Source organism: Hylobates moloch, unplaced genomic scaffold (assembly GCF_009828535.3).
Source record: "Hylobates moloch isolate HMO894 unplaced genomic scaffold, HMol_V3 SCAFFOLD_20, whole genome shotgun sequence".
NCBI classification, from domain to species: Eukaryota; Metazoa; Chordata; class Mammalia; order Primates; family Hylobatidae; genus Hylobates; species Hylobates moloch.
In genome coordinates this window covers 43,963,558-43,982,859 of record NW_026652295.1, presented here as the reverse complement: position 1 = coordinate 43,982,859, position 19,302 = coordinate 43,963,558, and the positions used below count along the sequence as shown (strand labels likewise).

The window sequence follows — 19,302 nt, the reverse complement described above, 5'->3', positions numbered from 1 at the left end:
ATATTGTTCAGCTTTAAAAAGGAAGGAAATTTTGATATATGCTACAACATGGATAAACTTGGAGACCTCTGCCAAGTGAAATAAGCCAGTCACAAAGGCCAGTACACAAAACATTGTATGATTTCTTTTGTATGAAGTTCCTGGAGTGGTCAAATTCATAGAGGCAGGAAGTAAAATGAGGGGGAGTTAGTGCTTAAAGGATACAGAGCTTCTGTTGGAAAGGATGAAGTTCTGGTGATGGTTGCACAACTGTGTGAATGTACTTAATGCCACAGAACTATATACTTAAAAATGGTTAAAATAGTAAATTTCATGTTGTGTATACTTTACCATAATAAAAATGTGGAGGAGAAGTTTGACACCTTAATTCACAATTTTGTCCAAGCACTTGAACAATCTATATATGGCATTACCATAAATGTTTATAAAATGGGAATGGGAAGAGCTGATATGATAGACTGCTATTGAGAACATGATAGATCAGGTATGGGTCAAGCACCCCAGGAGGCTCCTGAGGATGAGGATTACTTACCCAGTACTGGTCTCTAACTAAACATTAATGCCTCCTCAAAGATGTCTGGTTTTTTAGTCATCAGGGTGTCAAATTCTACTAAAATGGCTTTGTTGAGACTGTGTGGATGCAGGTTGGGAGAAAGTAAAGTCTAGAGCCTGACACTTTCAGAACCACTCTTAACACTCATCTGCATTATAAGCAAAGTGTTGCAACCTCCAAGCATTTCACAGCCAAGCTGCTGGCTCAGGTCACTCATTCCCACTGGCAACACTGGCAAGTGTTTGGGTCAAGAGCCCCATGCTCCTCACCCAGACTTCCAGACACCTCATCCCTTTATTGCTCACCCTGCTCCAACTATTCCTTGAAGGCACCAAGCACATTCCCACCTAATGCCTTTACACTAGCTGTTCCTGCTGCCTGAAATGCTTCTCCCTCAGATATCTGCAGGCTGTCTCCCTCATCTCCTTCAGCCTTCACTCAAAGTCATCTTCTCAAGTATGCTTTTCTGGCCACCCTAGTTAAAAGTGCCACCCCCCACTCTACCACATCATCTTCCTGTCCCCCTTGATCTGACCACAGATGCTATCACTGTTCCACTCATATCCCCAGGGAATATGCCAGTGAAGGAAATTGCATGTGCAAATACATGAGGCTTGGAAGACTGTGGCCTCAAAGGCCATCTGAAATGGCTGGAGTGGAGCATGCATGGGGCTGGGGGACTTCATGGAATGGCTTAAAGGGTAACGAGGACGGAAGGTTGAGGTAGTTTGTCTACCAAGCTAAGAAATTCGAACTTTAGCAGGCAATGGGGAGCCACCAAAGGGTTTTAAGTAGGAAAGTAATAGATTTGATTTGCCTTTTAAAAAGATTACTTTGGCAGCCAGTGGAGTGGAGGCTGAAATGGATGGGGTGAGGCTGGAGGCAAGAAGACCAAATGTGAAAGTAACATCGTGAACATTGATGAGTTCAAATGATGTTACAGCAGAAGTGAATATAAGAGTGACATCCAGCCAGCCAGTATTAGAAGCAATTTTTTTCTAGGAATAGATTGAATTTCAGCAAAAAGAAACTTTCCTGCAACCCTTTATGACAATCCTGTGAACGCTGGCTCCTGCCCTCATTCAAGTTGGCCACCCTTGGTCTTTCATGCATCACCATTCAATAAAAGCAAGCCTGGGTTTTATGGCATTGTTTGGAGAGCCCCGAGCCAAAGTTTTCTACTCACTTAGGCAAGGCTGTTCTGCCAATTCTTAAATTGGCTGTTTTTTACATATAGGGTGTGAAAGATATCTCTATGCATCTCTGGGAACACACCCATTTGGAAGGAGACATGTGTGACTATATATAATATCTTTATGTGCTTTTTGAAGGGATGTTTATACAACTTGCATATTCTTTGGCATGAATATTTTTGTAGAATGGAGAAAGGGAAAGACAGCATGAAAAAGCTATTCCTATGCCATAACTGACTTTGGCTCATGAAACGAAATGCAAAATAGATTATGTTCCTTAGCAATGCCTCCTGGGTTGAACGTCTCCCAAGTCAACCCACTTAATCCTTCCTCCTGGAGAGTCTCTCACCTTTGAACCTTGTTTTCTAAAACTACCATTAAAAAAAAAATAACAATGCTGTAGCCCAGTCCAGGCCTTACTGAAACCCAGGCTCCCTGCCCCCAGAGGAAGAGCTCACCAAAAGAGTCATCTCGCTTATAAAACTCGGGTTGCTTGAAGAACTTGATGGAAAGAGCGGGGTAGTAAAAGACGGCATTTTGGCTTTAACAAGGATAGGAAGCCCAGAGTGGGGCCAGCTGTATAGTCTGAACGAACCCAAGAATATTAGAAGCCGGGGTCACATGGAGCTGGGACACCACCAGGAATGTAGGGAGCAGAGACAGCCTGGCGAGGAGCGGAGGGAACGACTGCAGCCCCCTGCTGCCAGCTCCCACGTGAGTCAACCAGGAGGGCGGGGGGATGGCCAGGATAGGCAGGCAGGAGGACTGATCCTGCAGGGTGAATGGGCAAGCTGTGCCCAGCTGCATGGAGCCGCATGAACTGGCTGAGTCCCCTAGCACCTTCCATTTGCTTGGGGAATAAAGTAACACTGCCCAGCGCTGAACACACTTGGTAAACATCTGGTTAGAGGATAATCCTGTTTATCTCGGCGTTCCATGGTGCCCTGGGAGCAGACGCTGGCTCTTAACAACTGATGCCTCTGCTGTCTGTTGCCACCTCTTACCACCACGCCCTTGCACTTAGAAGCAAATAATCCCAAGAGATGGCAGGGCCATATTCAGTTCCCTAATTGTCCCATCCAGGCACTTTTAATGCCCAGTCCTTTCTCCTAAGAATTCCTCTGAGACCAGAGCTCCTAGCCTTGCCACTGTGTCTCTCCCTCAGGACATCTTTTCTAATTTGGGTCTGAGCTTTTCCATTCCTTCATTTCATGCCATTCCTCCTAATGATAACCCTTTGTGCCAGGCTCAATTATATACAAAGCTTAAATGAGCAACCCCAACTCTAAATTTGGCCCTGTCCATTGAAGGGGGTGGGGGTGGTGCCTTGGTCATTTGGCTTTGCTCAAAAGAAAGATGTTACTCCCCATGGGGAAACAACGCCAAGGAGGGGGGAAAAACTTTTGCAGAAATAAAAATCTAGGATGAAGAAACATACAAGCAAGCGCTGGCTGCCCCTGGTCACTGGGGCTTGAAGCTGCTTCTATATCTTCAGCCAGGCCTGTTAGGACCCTTTGTCCCACCACAGGCGTGCAGAAGCTACAGACATGCTTTGATTTTTCCTTTAAAAATGTCCTCCGATCTGACCCTACCTATGCTGTCCCTGCAGGGTTAGCAGAGGGTGAGATGAGAGCATTTGCCAGGAATTTCCTGACTTCTGTGAGTTTTTCTCAAGATCTGGTCATGAGTCAACATGATATACTGGGACACATAGTGGAGCTTGCAGTGGCCTCCCCTCCCTTCTGGAACTTTAGGAAAACCATGTCTCTGCTGAGTAACCCTGGGCAAAAATCCAGAAGGCCCCCTCCCTCTCCCTGACTCTCCCTCTGTACGGTCCCCAAGTTAGAGGAGATAAGGGAAATATATTTACAACAAACTTGATCAGAATATTAATATTCTCCAGAACTACACAAAGATCCCTGTTTATGCAGCTCACCTCCTTTCAAAATTAAGCTCTCTTGTGTGGTTCCATTGCTCTTTATATTTTGGGCATTTAGAAAATGGGAGGAGAGGGTGATGAGGAGAGGAATAGAGAAGAAAGGAGAAGCATTGCCCAGATTCACAATGACAAGATCTGAGACCCTAACACACCCTCTGAGAGGCCCAGGTGAACTGGGCTGCCAGGTAAGTAGAACTATCTATGCAATTTTATTGATGTTAACAACCCATCTGAAATACTCAAATGAAGTAGATTCATTACAATTTCATGTGCGAGTTCTGACTACCAGAACTGGCTATCCTGGCCAGTGGAGTCCAGCCATGATCAGTTTCTGCTAGTGATAGTTTAGAATTACCCCTAAGAGTTTGGGGGAGAAGCTCAATGAAAATCAATGACATCCTTTGATAGATCCTTGAATTAAAACAAATGGAGTGCTACCATGAGACTGTTAAATATCTGTGAAGCCTGGCCTCAACCCGGGTTAATGGGAGCAGATTCTGAGAAGCACTTTGCAAACTGTTAGATTGCAGCAAGGAATTGTTGGTATCACCATCGTTGAGGTTCACTAGCTTCAGCTCTTTGGGCCAGAGAAGATGAAAGTCTTTTATGAATATAGCATAGACTCACACCTGTAATCCCAGCACTTTGGGAGGCCAAGGTGGGCTGATTACCTGAGGTCAGGAGTTCAAGACCAGCCTGACCAATATGGTGAAACCCCTACTCTACTAAAAATACAAAAAAATTAGCTGGGCATGGTGGCGGACAGATGTAATCCCAGCTACTTGGGAGGCTGAGGCAGGAGAATTGCTTGAACACAGGAGGCAGAAGTTGCAGTGAGCCGAGATCATGGCATTGCACTGCAGCCTGGGCAACAGAGCAACACTCTGTCTCAAAGAAAGGAAGGAAGGTAGGAAGGAAGGAAGGAAGGAAGGAAGGAAGGAAGGAAGGAAGGAAGGAAGGAAGGAAGGAGAGAAAGAAAGAAAGAAAGAGGAAGAGAGGGAGGGAAGGAGGGAGGGAAAGAAAGAAGAAAGAAAGGAAGAAAGAAAGGAAGTAAGGAAGGAAGAGAAAGAGGAAAGAAAGAAAGAAAGAAGAAAGAAAGAAAAAGAAAGAAAGAAGAAAAGAGAGAGAGAAAGAAAGAAGAAAGGAAGAAAGAAAGAAGAAAGAAGAAAAAGAAAGAAAGAAAGAAAAGAAGAAAAAGAAAGAAAGAAAGAAAGAAAGAAAGAAAGAAAGAAAGAAAGAAAGAAAGAAAGAAGAAAGAAGAGACTTTCTAATATCCTCGAGAGTTTGTTTAGAGGTGAATATCTTTATTCCTGTTTTTCAAATGCAGAAATTGAGGGGCAAAGACATCAAGTGAGTTGCAGGCATTGAGGAAAATAGGACACAGCACCTCCCACCCCTTAGGGCCTTTATCTCCTTCTAGCCCAAGACCCTCAGGAAGGGTCAAGGCATCCTTAGTTGTGGAAAGCATAACTTGGGAAGGAAAATCTCAACTTGAAGGAAAAGCTTGCTGAGGAGAGAGGCCCTGTTTCTCCTCTCAGCCTTTCCTGTGTGCTGATATCAACTGTCCAAGTAACAGATGGAGGTGGTGGGGCAGGTGGGCTGCTCTGCTGTCCCCGGCTGTGCTGGGGTCAAACTATCCACTCTCCCCATCATAGCTGCCAGCCCGGCACGTTGTACCACCTGCCAGACCTGGTTCCTGAGGCCACAACAGAGTTCTCATACTTTCTACCATTCTGAGGGAAATGTGAGATCAGTATTTTCCAGGGCTCTTTCAACCGAGGTGAAGAAGGCAACTGTCCTCTTCTCCACAGGCCTTTCTCCCCTTTCCTCACTTCCCCTGTCCTCTCACACGCAAGCACACAGGCCCATGGTCTCACCACCCCGGAAAAAGACAGCTCCCAGTTTCCTTCTCATTATGGGGAAAAAAAAAATTCTGAATGGCTGTTTTTTCACATACATATAACAGCAAAAGGAGAACAATATGACACAAAGAAGAATAAAATTTTAGTGAACTGTAACTTTTATATTTTTATTTAAAAATGTTTATTATACATTATATTTTATTATATATGTTTATTATTTCTTTATTTGTGCATTTGCTTATTTATTTGTTGTAAGCCACCAGAGCCTTTCTTTCTCCCAGCTGACCGTTTTCTACCATCTGCTGTCTGCCTGTTGAGGCGCCGGCCGCTGGGAGACGCTTCCTAGAAGCAGAGCTTCCCCTGAAGCAGAAGTTCCCTGGATGTTCACAGTTGGAGCCCAGGCTTTCTGTGAGACCCGGACCCAGGCCACTTTCATTGGTGGGCTCTGAAAACATTTTCTTTCAAACGCTCTGGGCTGTAGCTCACTTACACATAAAATGAGCAAAACAACACTCTTTCCCACAGCTATGCCATGAGGTTTAATTGTTGCAAATTTGTGAAGTGTTTTAAGATCCTTAGATTAAAGAAGTTATATGAGAAAAAAATATTATTATAGAATGGAATTCTGCTTAGTTGTCATATGTTTCCTGTAACTCTTCCCCTGTGTCTTATATAACTTGGAACAAGTAGTATGAGCTATGAGGCCTTCAGAAAGCCTTTAAGTAATTTCTTGGCTTGCTTTCTTTACCTCTTAAAAAAAATTCTTCTTCTACTTCTCCTTTTTTTTTCTTTCTAATACAGCCAAAACTTGTTCCCCTCTAATCTGTATGATGAGAAAGGAAGTTGCTTGGTTAGGGTGGGCCCTTGTCCACCTGAGTACTTCCTCGTCTCTCCTCCCTTCCTCTCCCTTGCCTTTGCTCGCCACCTACACCTCTTCTTTTTATCCTCATATACACGTTCATAAATTGAAATAAATTTGACTTTGAGCCCTGGCTCTAAAATTTGCTCTGCCTCTTGGACCAATTGCCAAAACAGGTTACTGAGTGAGGCTCCCTAAAGCCGAGCCTGATGCGGGTCGAGGCCTGGAGATGGTGACAGAACAGAGCCTGGCTGACCAAGGAGCACAGGAGGCCCTGGGTGGCTCTTCCCCACTAGGACTTCCCAACATCAGCGTCACACCTGAATTGCGGGAAAACACCCAGGCAGCTGCTAAGGTGGCCATGAGGCAGCAGCCAAGAATGCTCTTAGTCCTGGCTGCAGCTGTGTCCCTAAACATGCCTGCATGTGTCACATCCTCCCCTGGGCACACGGCAACACATCACAGATCAGGGATACACACTGGCCCTCACAAGTGGCACTCTTGGGCCCCATGCCCGTCCTGAGGCCATGGAGATTGTGAGCATAAGATAGGCCCCAGGTGATGAATTCTTTGTAACCCAGTATCTCAGCCTCAAGATGCATTTAAACATTTTTTTTTTCCTTTCTTGCTTTCAGCCTTGAGGCAGACTTTTGAAACTCTTTGCTTCTTCCTTTCCCACCGTGCACGCTTGTCTAATTATGAGCTTGCTTAGAAATTCCAGGGACCAACTTTGAAACAAACCAGGCAGAGAGACCCAGCTGCAGGATCCTCCCACTCAGGAAGAGTTAGGAACGGTGAGCCCCCCACTGCCTGACCGAAGTCAGTCTGATGCGATTCAGACCTCCCCACAATCCATTACCGAGATGGCCACAGAGCAGACACGCGGACCTGCACCTTTTTTCACTACTCCTGCCTATTCCCACACGCTTTCCTTCCTAAAACCCTTCCCTTGGCCTAAAAAGTTGGAATGATCTTCCAAAGGCATGAGTTTGGCCATACCCCAACCACCAGCATTTTCATAAAGTTGCTTTCCTTTCTCCACATCTCTCTTCTTCTGTTTTCTACCTCTGAGCGGTGAGCAGTCAGACTTCAGCCAGTTACAAAACGGGGCCCAGAGTCGCATTCCCTCTGCCCTCTGCCCTCAGCTAATGGACCATGAACAGATTAGAGGAACCCCCTTCCACTGACCCTACACCTCTCTGGCATCACTGCAAGGGACAGAGTGTCCCCAGAGGAGGAGGGAGCACTGACGCTTGGCTGTCTAGGCCCGCACAGGGACCAAACAGCTACTGCCATCCCCACACCACCCTCACCCGAGAATTCTCAGTCAGGGCCCCACTTCTCTGCTCCCCACAGACCGGAAGAACCCAGTGAGGGAGGGCTAAAGCGAACCTGAGCCTGGCGACAGGACAGAACCAGGCAGCCTTCCTCCTGCACCTGGGCTCTTTTTTTTTTTTGTAATCTTTCATTTTTGTGTGCACATAGTAGGTATATATATTTATGGGTTACATAAAATACTTCGATAGGAGAATGTGATGCATAATAACCCTATCATGGAAAATGGGGTATCCCTCCCCTCAAGCATTTATCCTTTGTGCTACATGTAATCCAATTATGTACTTTCAGTTATTTTTAAAAGTACAATTAAATTATGATTGACTATAGTCTCCCTGCTGTACTATCAAATACTAGGTCTCATTCATTCTTTCAATTTTTTCTTTTGCTACGCATTAACCATCCTCACTTTCCCCCCACCCCGTCTCCCCCTAAAATTTATGGAAGGCTTCACAAATTTGCATGTCATTCTTGCATAAGGGCCATGGTAATCTTCTCTGTATCCTTCCAATTTTAGTATATGTGCTACCGAAGCAAGCACCCTGGGCCCTCTTTGTCTCTCGTTCCTTCCTTACTCCTCCTCACCTGCTTCTCCTCAACCCCAACATTCACTCTTTTTCCCTCTTCTCCTACTGGTCTCCACTCCCACCCTCAGCCTGCCCTAGCTCCTTACCCCCAGCAACCTACTCTCTTCTTTTTTAAATTTAATTCTATTTTTAATTGATACATAATAATTATGTATATTCATGGGATACATGATGATGTTTTGATACGTATAATGTATATTGACCAGATCAGGGTAATGAATATATCCATCTTCCCAAACATTTACCATTTCTGTGTGTTGGGAATATTCAATATCCTCCTCTTAGCTGTTTGAAACTATATGACAGTTAACTAAGGTGGTACAGAACACTAGAACTTATTTCTCTTAACTAGCTGTAATTTTGGATTCTTTAACAAATCTCTCCCCATACCTTCCTCTCAAGGTTGGTTGGTTATCTGGGGGTATGGGGAGCTGTGTGTTGCCTCTTCAACAAGAGGAGAGTAGGGACTGTGTCTCATACAGTGATACAGTCCCCTCCCTAAATGTTTTACTCACCCCTGCAGAAACAAAAACCAAACCAGAGAAGTATTTCACTTTTAAAAGGGGGTTTCCTAGAGGCTGTTTCCTAGGGTCTATGTAAATTCGGTCCTATGATAGACATGCTAGAACCTTCTGAGCTGAACACAGTTAAAATGGTTTCCTTCCCTTAGGAATTCTGAGGACCTTAACATGATAAAGAGCATGATAAACATCCAAGAGAGAGAGGCAGAATGTAGAGTTTTCCAAATTTATTTGAAACTCCCCTTTTCTAAGAAATATTTTGAGAGGCAAGGCAAACATCCCTTTGAGCAATGCTGCAGGAGATGCCAGCTCCTCCAAGGCTGGCTCCACTCTGGCATTATGGACAGTGCCCAGCATACGATCCTGGATAGGCCACCCCTTCACAGAGACCAGCACCTCTGCCCTCCTTCAAGACAGAAAAGCAGAATTGGCCTCATCTTCCAGAACCTTCAACTGTCACTTTGACAAGTGGAGGACTTGCTTTACTCTGAGACTTAATTCTGGGGTGTTTCAGCCGTGGACTAACAAAGAGATACCCAAAGCTACTCCTCTCACAATAAGGCCCCTCAGTTGTTCACCCCCAGCAGCACCTGCATTAGCACAACAAAAGTATTTCAAAGTCTAAAAACTACAGACTCAGCACCTTGGCCTGTGGCTACTTAATTACAGCCCTTCCCCTCCTGCTGCCTGCTTTCTTGGACCTGCTCTCACTTCTTCCAAGCCCCTCAGTAATTGACTCTCACCTCCTGGCTCCCTGGGGGTTCAGCTTGGTGGTCCATGTGACAGGGCCCTTATCAAGAAGTCTCCAAACTGCCCTGTGGCCTGGGCACGTGCCCATGGACCAATTTTGTTTCCTTCAAATCAGGGAAAGGAGAGGGGAGTCTTCTTGCTTCCTGAGAGTGTTGGCGATGCCTGAGAGCATGAGGGGGGGAGAAGGGAGACCGTCCCAGCCAGCCAAGGACAGGGTGGGGTATTCCTACAGGGCACCATCAGCATGGAAGCTTTGAGAAACAGGGCACACCCTGTGCAAAGGACGTTTAAGCCTACAGCCATTGCCCTGCTGGGGCCAGAGTGTATACTCCCATCATTTCCTCCCATTTCCCATTGGCATTGTCCCTACAAAGAGGGGTAGGAATTATGTGAGATTTGGGCAGGTGATATCCCCTGGACAACCATCAGGGCTGCTAAGAATCACAACCAGCACTGCAGGCCCACCCACGTTTCTTCCTCTGCAAAGGCCTGAGTACCCGGGGTTGGGGGAGCAGATGGGAAAGCACAGCTTGGGGGACAGCGACACTCTGAAGGTGCAAGTCATGCTGCAACTGGGAGCCTCAGTGTGTTCATCTGCAGCATGAGCACAAGGGCTCCCCATCCCACCCACAGCGTGTCTGCCGGGGGCCTCTGGGCACTCTGGGGGCAGGAGTGTGAGAGAGCTGAGTACTAGTCCCTCCACCATTTCCTAAAACTTCCCATTCCCGTACTAGTCCCTCCACCATTTCCTAAAACTTCCCATTCCTGCCACTCAGCCTCTCTTCCCTATGAAGATCAAACCCGCACTCTCCCTGTCTGCCAACATATGCGGGTACAGGAGACCCAAGGGTCCCATCTCATTCGATTCCAGCTGCAGAGGTCATGGTGAGAGCCCCCTGAGCTGCCTCACCTTGGACGACGAACAGTGTGAATCACAGCAAAGACAGCCTAAGCCCCTATCTTGCCACAAACCCCACCCTGACTACTCCTGAGAGTCTCCTCACCACTCACCTCTGCAAAGAGCTTCTCGAGAAGCTTTGGAAGACTGTAGCAGAGCAAGTGTTACTTTTAACCTGTCAAGATTTTAACCCAGATGACCATACCTCTACCTTCCTTACAGGTCTTCTAGAATAAGACAGCAGAACAAGGGTAGGAGGACTGGTGGGAGAAGGAGAGGAAGGAAGAGGGAACAGAATGGGGACACTCCTGCCTCTTCACCCCTCTCCGAGTCGATGGTCATGGCCAATGCTGCTGCTTATAGGTACTCTGAAGCTGGTCCCCAGCATAAATCAAATTGAAGCCAAAGGTCAGGAGACGCCTTTGCCAGACAGGAGAGCCCTCCAGAGGACCCAGTACTACCAAAATGCTCAGGATACACACTTCCGGTTACTACGTTGCTGCCCTTTGTCTTCCTGGCTGTTGCTCACGTCTTCACCAGCCTAATCTCGGGCTTCAGGAATCCTAGACAGAGTCCCAGCCCTTCAGATGCCGCTCTGTCTGGAGGAACCTGACTGTGATCTCTACTGCCCAGCCTGATGCTGCCTGCTTCCTTTCCCTGAAGCCACAGCTCAGTGCTTGAGGCAGCACAAGGAAGAAGACTCTGGGAGAACCCCAGTCTGTGATGTGGGAAAGAAAGGACACAGCATCCAAGGACAACAGAGAATGGAAGATACAGAGAAGGGGAGGGAAAGGAGGACAAGGGAAGGAAGAGAGGAAAGGAGGGGAGAGGAAGGGAGAGGAGAGGAGGGGAGGGGAGAGGAGGGGAGGGGAGAGGAGAGGAAGGGAGGGGGGAAGGGAAAGAAGGGAAAAGGAGAGGAGGGGAGAGGGGGAGAGGAAGGGAGAGGAGAGGAGGGGAGGGAAGGGGAGGGGAGGGAAGGAGAGGGAAGGGGAGGGAAGGGGAGAGAGGAGTGGAAGACAAGGGAGGAAAGAGAGGAGAGGAGGGGAGGGAGGAGGGGAGAATGGAGGGGAGGGGAGGAGAGGGAAGAGAAAGGGGGAGGGGAGGAGAGGGGAAAGAGGAGGGGAGAGAGAAGGGGAAGGGAGGGGAGAGGAGGGGAGAGAGAAGAGGAGGGGAGGGGAGAGAAGAGGGAAGAGAGGAGGGGAGGGGAGAGAAGAGGGAAGAGAGGAGGGGAGGGAAGAGAAGAGAGGAGAGAGAAAGGGAAGGGAGAGAGGAGGGGAAGGGAGGGAAGGGGGGAGAGGAAGGAAGAGAGGAGGGGAGGGGAGAGAGGAGGGGAAGGGAGGGAGAAGGGGAGAGAGATGGGGAGGGGACGGGAAGAGAGGGGAGAGAGGAGGGGAGAGAGAAGGGGAAAGGAAGGGAGAGAAGAGGAGGGGAGACAGAAGGGGAGGAGAGGGCAGAGGAGAGAGGAGGAGATAGAGAGGAGAAGGGGAGGAGAGGGGAGGGGAGAGAGAGGAGAAGGGGAGGAGAGGGGAGGGGAGAGAGGAAGGGAAGGGAGGGGAGAGAGGAGGGGAGACAGGAGAGAGAAAAGGGGAGGCGAGAGGAGAGAGGAGGAGAGAGGAGCTGAGGGGAAAAAAGAAAAGAAAGGGAAGAACATGAGGCCAGAAAATCTTTAAAAATGAACTTTCTCTTCCCCGAGGGATGTGAATGGGAGAGGAATGCCACAAAAAAGAGCCCCTACAAGTCAATATAAATATGGTTATTTTAGGACTCGGTGGAGAATGGCTGCTGGTGGTCTCCCCCTTCTTCCTGGTGGGTCGGCGTTCATCCCAGGGAAGAAAACTGGGTCATCACAAGTCTGGCCCTGCGGCCCGACCAGGCGGCCAGCGTGGAAGCGCAGTGGGCGGCCACGCGGGCGGCGGCCCGGGCCGCACCTTGAGGCGGTCAATCTGTATGTGTGAGCAGCACTTTGATATCTGGCCACGAAAGGACAAGTTCTCAAAGCCCCCATTCATGGACCCTACACACAAGAGCAGCACACAGAAAAAAAATTGTTTCCCCATCGGTCTAGAAAGGTGGGTTCCTGTTTATTAATCGAAGACCACATAAAGAATGCATGGTTACAAATGTTCCTTCTGAGGAGCACAGAAGCTGGTTAAAAAAAAAAAATCCATCCGGCGATTACTTGGGACAAAAAGCTGCTGCTGCGGCCCCCATGTTAGTTTTAGAAGGAAAATTCTACAAAAGTACGGGGGGCCTATTTTCACCAGGCCTCACTGAGGGCTTTCCACGGGGCCTGCGCAAACTCGCCCCCTGTTAGAAGCTCTCAGACGGTGGGGTCACCGGTGCCGGCCGCAGCTCTCCCTCCCCACCACCCCTTCTTCCTGCACTGAGAAACACCCAAGGGGATTTTTTTTAAAAAGGTCATTGGCAATTAGCTCCCTGTGGAAATCAGAGAACATTCGAAAAGAGTTCCCTTGGAAGAAGTTCAGAGAAACTCATTCTCAAGGCAAGGCTCACCCAGACCGTGAGGGTCCCACCCTCCATCTGACCACAAGCTCCGTTTCCCACCTACAGCAGGGACCGAGGAGAGGGAATTAAGGAGCAAACAGGAGATAAGATGGAGGCTTGGGTTCTCTTTTGAAGCTTAATTAAAGCAAACCGATCAGCCTTCTACTGCCCATGCCGCAGACTACACAAACGGCGAACATAATCACTAACAGGGGCCCCTGTCCTCCGCAGCAGGCGGGTGGCAAGGAAGCCAGTTCAGGCTTCCAACGCAGGAGAGAAAGCCCAACTGTGATCATTCAGTACAGATCGCACCTGGAGGCCAAAAAAACTGCTGATCTCTCCAGATAAGCGGGGAAAACGGACCGGCAGAGGAAATGGATTCCGGGCCATCTTCATTTAATTTATTTCTGTGGCGGATCCTAACTTATTTCTAGGTGAGGGGATCAAACAGGCCTGTCACCAAGTCACAGTCATCTCAAATATGCACAGACTGTACCCCATCCAGCTCCCGGACCACCAGCACGTTTTATGATTTCTTTACACTACAAATATTTGGCCGTGCTGAAATCACCCAATAAAGTCAATCCGGGGCTTCATCTGCAGTTCTGAGGCGCTCTCCAAGTGCTTGCTGGAGACTGGCCCAAAATAACCACTGCTCATCTTATTCAATATCGCAGGAAAATGTGTCCTCCTTCCCGTATCTGCCTCCCACCACCTGGGAGCACAGGGACGGTCCCGTTTGCTGTGTGTTTGTTGCTTTTGCTGTTAAAGCGACTGCTGTTGTTTTCCATACACAGTCGCAGACGCGGTCAGGATGAATGGGTGACAGCCAGGTCCTATGAGCAGACTACAGGGCCAGTCCTGACCCTCTGCTACAAAGTGAGTCCGGGCCAGCCACTAAGGCGGAGGCCGTGCCTGTCATTTTGTGCAGCCACAAAGGTAGCCTCAGGGCCTGAGTCAGAAGACCAAGACTCGGAGTCCTTCCATCCTGGGCCCTTCTGCCTCCTGCCCTCCACCTTCCTCCTGGGAGAATGAGGCCAGGGCAAATTTAGGGGTGGATGCCATAGGAACAGGGAGAAAAAGAGGCGTGTCTGAGACAGGAGGAAGCCACGGTTCAGGGGTATCATCCTGAAGACGTTGTCATTCAGGGTAAGCAAAGGGTGGGAAGAAAAGTAAGCGGCAGCCACCATCATAACTCCACAAGGACGTCAGGCAGGCAGGCGCCATCGTCAGTGGGGCCACTGTGTGTTTCTGACCACAGAATAAGAGCTCACCCCGCATTAAGACGTACACATTTCTGCATCCTCTTTCTCTTTGAACTTAGGAGTTCTTGGAGAATATAATCTGGGTTGCCCCCGAAGCCATCCTGGCTTTACTTAGAGAAGTTGGTATGATTTTCCCATCTTCATAGAAGAGAAAACAGAGGTATGGAGAAAATAAAGTGAATCAGAGGAAGTCAGGCAGGATTCCTGAGGAGTTTCCCAGCCTCTGCACAGCAGGGGTAGGGCTCAAACACCTATCGGGAGGCCTGGAGGCATCTTCAGTTGATTTGATGGGCATCTGTCCCCAGAAGCCTCTATGTCATTGGGTACAGGACCTGCCCTGTGGAACCTGATGAGCAATTTTCTCCTCACTCCCACGGGCTTCCAATGCCTGACAACACCATGAAGGATGAAGTCCTGGGCAGCAGCCAAAGCTCCATGCATTCCACCCTGACCCTTCCCAGCCAGGACTGTGGACGCAGCAGTCTCCATCACCCTCACCACCACTAACCACTTCTCCAGCAATGACAGCTAGCCCTGGGCCCCAGGGAGGGAAAACGAAAATCAGCCCCGCTGTTCATCAGAAACATCCCTGAAAGACTTGACAGGGCCTGAGGCAAGGCCAACAAAAATCAGTGTTTCTCCCAAAGCCACACCATGCTGCAAAGTTGACTAACAATTCTCCTTCTTTTTAGAGATTGCCTTGCCCATGACTTCTCCAGCTTTGTCTCTTTCCTCCTGCCTCAGAAGTTGCTGAGATACCCAACCTGCCCCCACTTCATGTTGGCATGCAATTCAGAGCAGGTCCACATCTCCCCTAGTCCCTCCTTACCATCATTCAGCATGAGTTCAAAGCTTATAAAATGCCCTTCCCCATTCCATCCTCCTGAGATGGGTATGTTCTCCCTTGCTGCAGGAAGTTAACAAGCCTAACTTTATTTGACAATAAGTACCTTCTTGGTAGTTATCCGTTGGAAAGCAAAAATATGAGCAATCCTTCTGATCACAGGGGCCTCTGCAAGCTTAGTTTCCACAAGGATGGTGCTGATGCTCTGAGATATCCACCTGGTAACCAACAACTGGTTTTCCAAAAAGACGTCACAACCCCAGCCGTGGCGTCAGTGATCCATGTCTTGCATCCTCTTTTATTTCTCCTGGAGGCCACATTTCCAGTATGCAGCCAGGCTTCATGGGGAGAGAGGAGGAGAGACACCCTGAGCTCTGAAATGCAGGGAGTTGTCTTTGTGTTATTTTGCTATTTTTATTTTTGCATTGAAAGTAGCTTTATTGTTTTCTGATTTTAAAATAATAAATACTGTAAAAAATTCAAACTCCAGAAAGTATTTTTTTAAATGAAAGCTAACCTAAAGCCCACTAACCTGCTAATCATCACGAACATTTTGATAACCATCTTTTCATCTATCTCCTTATATATGGGAACATAGATACATTTTCTGTATAAATGGGATATCACACATATTGTCTTTTAATACAGTGCACACATTTTTCTCTTCCATGATCTTTTTTCCTCATATCCCGCCTTCCCCTCTTCAGTGCTCCTGCTCCAGGTAACCAGTGTTACCTGAGGTGCTTCCTTCCACACTTAGCTCCTTTCTACTCTCTCTGCATGCAGCAGAGCCCAGTGAAAGCCCTGCTCCCATTGAAGGCGTTGATTTTAGACAATGGACCCTGGTAGAGACAAGGATGGAGATCCACACATGTAATTAAGGAGTCAGAAGACCTCTAACCCGTAGACACTGATGTGCTGCTATAATTATAAAGATTGTTGGTTGGTTGCTGGGCCATAACTGAGTTGCACTCAAAATATACTTGTGGGACAAACAGAGTCTCCTCCTCCTCCTTCTCCTCCTCCTCCTTCTGCTCCTTCTCCCCAAACTAAGTTGGATAATAAGGTGACAGGGGTCTGTGTGGATTTTAACACACCCCATTGCCCCATTGTCTGTGTGTGGCGGTGATTTGGACAGGATGGTACCAAACCAGGTTGTTTTCAGCCTTCCTGATGGCCTCTCCTCAACACTACTGAACAGAACTCTTCTCTGCTCCCACAGAGCGACTGTTTCCTTCCTGACTTTCTCTCATCAAATTATTTAGATCTTGATCTTCCTGACCTTCCCCTGAGTAGGTTTGCCGCACTCTGCATTGAACTTTTCATGCCTGTCCATGCATGCCAGTTGTTCACCATCTTGAATGACATCTTCAAGACACCAAATATGATAAATGCCCGCTTTGTAATATGCTGCACTCTAGAGCATGCAATGAAAATGGATGTTAGGTTAATCAAATCTATCTTTTGAAAATTCCAAAGTACACTAAAAATTAATTAGATGGTAATTTTTTGTTTCTACAACAATTCCTAGCATAAGAAAGAAATAGCCTATTAATATTTGGGGCTACAAAAATACATGATTTGTACTCAACATTTCAGGAACATATTTATTGTATTAAAGTGACAGGGGGCACATCTGGGCCCCTGTTTGCATGTGTATTTCTGCATCCAGGAGCCTGTGCCTCTGGTCTCTGGCCTTTTAAAATCTGTACCAGGTTGCCTGCCACATACCTCTCCCCTGCCTGTCACTCACCACAAGCAGCCCCTCACAGGCCAGGGCTCTGCTGTGCAAACAGGTGCCTCAGAGTTCACCCAAAAGAGTTTTTAAAAAAAACAAAAGACAAAAACTTTCCACTCAGAGCAGGCAAGCTTTGCTTTTTTTAAAGTAAGTGTTACTTAACAGAAGGCCTCATAAAACTCATAAAACACTGGAACATCTGGTAAATGGTGTCAGCTTTACACATTCTCCAGCACAGGGTACATGACTCTTGTTTCCACTGGCGTAACTCAGGGATGCAGAGCCCCGCGCTGGTGCGTCTCTGGGCTCCCTGCCCATCCTGATTTTCATAGGATGGTCTCGAGCCAGCAGGTCTGTCTCTACTTTCAACCAGCCCAGCAACAGACAACCAACAACCTCAGAGCCCAGATACAAGAGGCAGCAAGGGAGGTGAGGAGAGTGAAACAACCTGAGGACCCAAGGACATGACCCTGCTGTGACGGGCACACACTGCATGCTGGGAGCTGCGGGGAGCAGACTAGGATGTCGCATATGATTGGCAGCCTGCCTCTTTTGGGTGCCTTCAAAATAACGTGAGAATCTGTGGTTTAAATGTTCATTCATTTATCCTAGATATTAAACACACTGCTTTTTGCCCAGGTGGGGTGCCAGGGGTTGGGGAGGGTTACTCAAAAACATTTAAAATCAACATTTCCAAAGTCCTCTGGAAATGAGGTCATCGTTCCATCAGCAGACACGATTTTCTATACCTGTTTTTATATCCTGGCAAGTAGGGACCCCAAAGGCTCCACTGTGAGACTCTGACTTCACCGTGAGAAGAAAGCTTCTTTCTTCCCAGCTGGTCTCCTTCCTACCATGTGACTTTGAATCCCAGGGATAGCCACAGGAAAACATCAGAGAGACACTATCAACATTTCCAGACTCTAAGCAAATACCTCAGCGAGCAAACCCTCATGTCCCCTTAGGAATCTACTGCATTTAGGGCTCAGGATCATCCCACTCTCCCAAACACAGCAGAAACCTGGAGATGCAAGCACCCAAGAGTGAGATGAGGACCTTTAGCTGGAGGGGGACTGACCACGTGTTTCTGGGCAAGTCCCCCAACTGAACTCCAATGCTTTTATCTGAAAAATTGCTCTGTCTCTCTCCCAGGATTGTTGTAAGAATCAGCTGAGTTAATACACACAATTGTGGCTTATGAGGCATTCCACAAATATTACTTATCATTATACACATATAATCGCTGACTAGTTTGTCTTTTCTGTAGTCTGCATTAAAAAAAAAAAAACTCAGTTCTGGCTAATAAAATGTAGCAGAAAGTCTGCTGAAAGGTTTCTGGGAAAGAAATGTTGCTGATGATGAAATACAATTATGTTAGAGAAAAGAGTTCTCTAGTATACCTCCTTCCCTGGTGCTTCCAGTCTTTGAAAGTGGAGCTGCTGCAGCTATTCTGTAACCATGAGGCAACAAGCCTATGGGTGGAAATTCATTATGTTGAGGATGGCAAGGAAGAGGCAAGAAATGACCTGGAGGCTTGGGATCGCTGAACCAATGCCAGCAAATGTCTGCTTTTGGACTTCTTGTTATGTGAAAAAAACAAACCCTACTTAGGCAAGCCACTGTTGATTGGGTTTTCTGTTATTTGCAGCTGAACGCATTGTAAAGGACTTAATCCTTCCTTTATCTGTTCTCACAGGACCTTGTATTTTCCTCTAAAGAACTTATCACAGTCATAATTATTTAAGTATTAGTGTGATTATCTGCTTAATGTCTCTATCCTCAACTAGATTTTAAGTTCTGTGAGGGTAGAAACCACATCTGTCTGGTTCACCATTGAATCCCTAGCTCTTATCTCAGTGTCCAGCACATAGTAGATGCTCAGTAAATACTGGCTGAATGAATGAATGACTGAATAAATGAATAGCACTTATTCTAAATAGACATTGGTCAGTTCACTTCCCGTTCTCAGGAGGACTAGTGTGGCAATCTCTCAAATTAGTATGGAAGTTTTGGCAGCATGGAGGGACCTCCCTCTACCATTTTCTCTCAACACTGACTTTAATCAGCTTTTCCATGCCAGTCAAGCCACTTTCCCTTATGGAGAATAATGCCCAACACAGACCCCTTAGAAGGACCTCAGTAAATCCCGGCTGAACAGATTTTGCAGCTCCCAAGAGTCGTTTTCCATAAGATAAGTGCATCCTGCTTTCTAAAGACAATTTGAGTCTCTCCCTCTAAACATTAAGCCCTGACCGCAGCTTCAACAGCAGGAAGATACCTCAGGAACCAATATCCCCCATAGCGTTACCTGATTTTGCTTCAGGAAGAAGGAAGAAAAGTTTCTTAGTGAAAACCCTTCTTTCCTCTACTGCTGCTCCCTGGGCTGTGTGTTACCACTTGTAGTCTCAGCTGGAACTAGCAACCCAAAAGCAGTCCCAGAAAAGAGAAGGAAA

General features: G+C 47.3%; 1 protein-coding gene and 1 non-coding gene across 2 annotated transcripts in view; both read right to left on the bottom strand.

The window, feature by feature from the left end:
• The window catches only part of LOC116459802 (uncharacterized), a 34,112-nt gene that overhangs the window by 12,752 nt on the left and 2,058 nt on the right, over positions 1-19,302 (bottom strand). The window contains exon 4 of the mRNA XM_058432250.1: positions 19,158-19,232. Within this exon, the coding sequence (XP_058288233.1) occupies positions 19,158-19,232 (75 nt within the window). The remainder of the gene's footprint in view (positions 1-19,157; positions 19,233-19,302) is intronic.
• Positions 8,176-8,282, bottom strand: LOC116460577 (U6 spliceosomal RNA). The gene has a single exon (XR_004245864.1). It is a non-coding gene; the product is annotated as a U6 spliceosomal RNA (small nuclear RNA).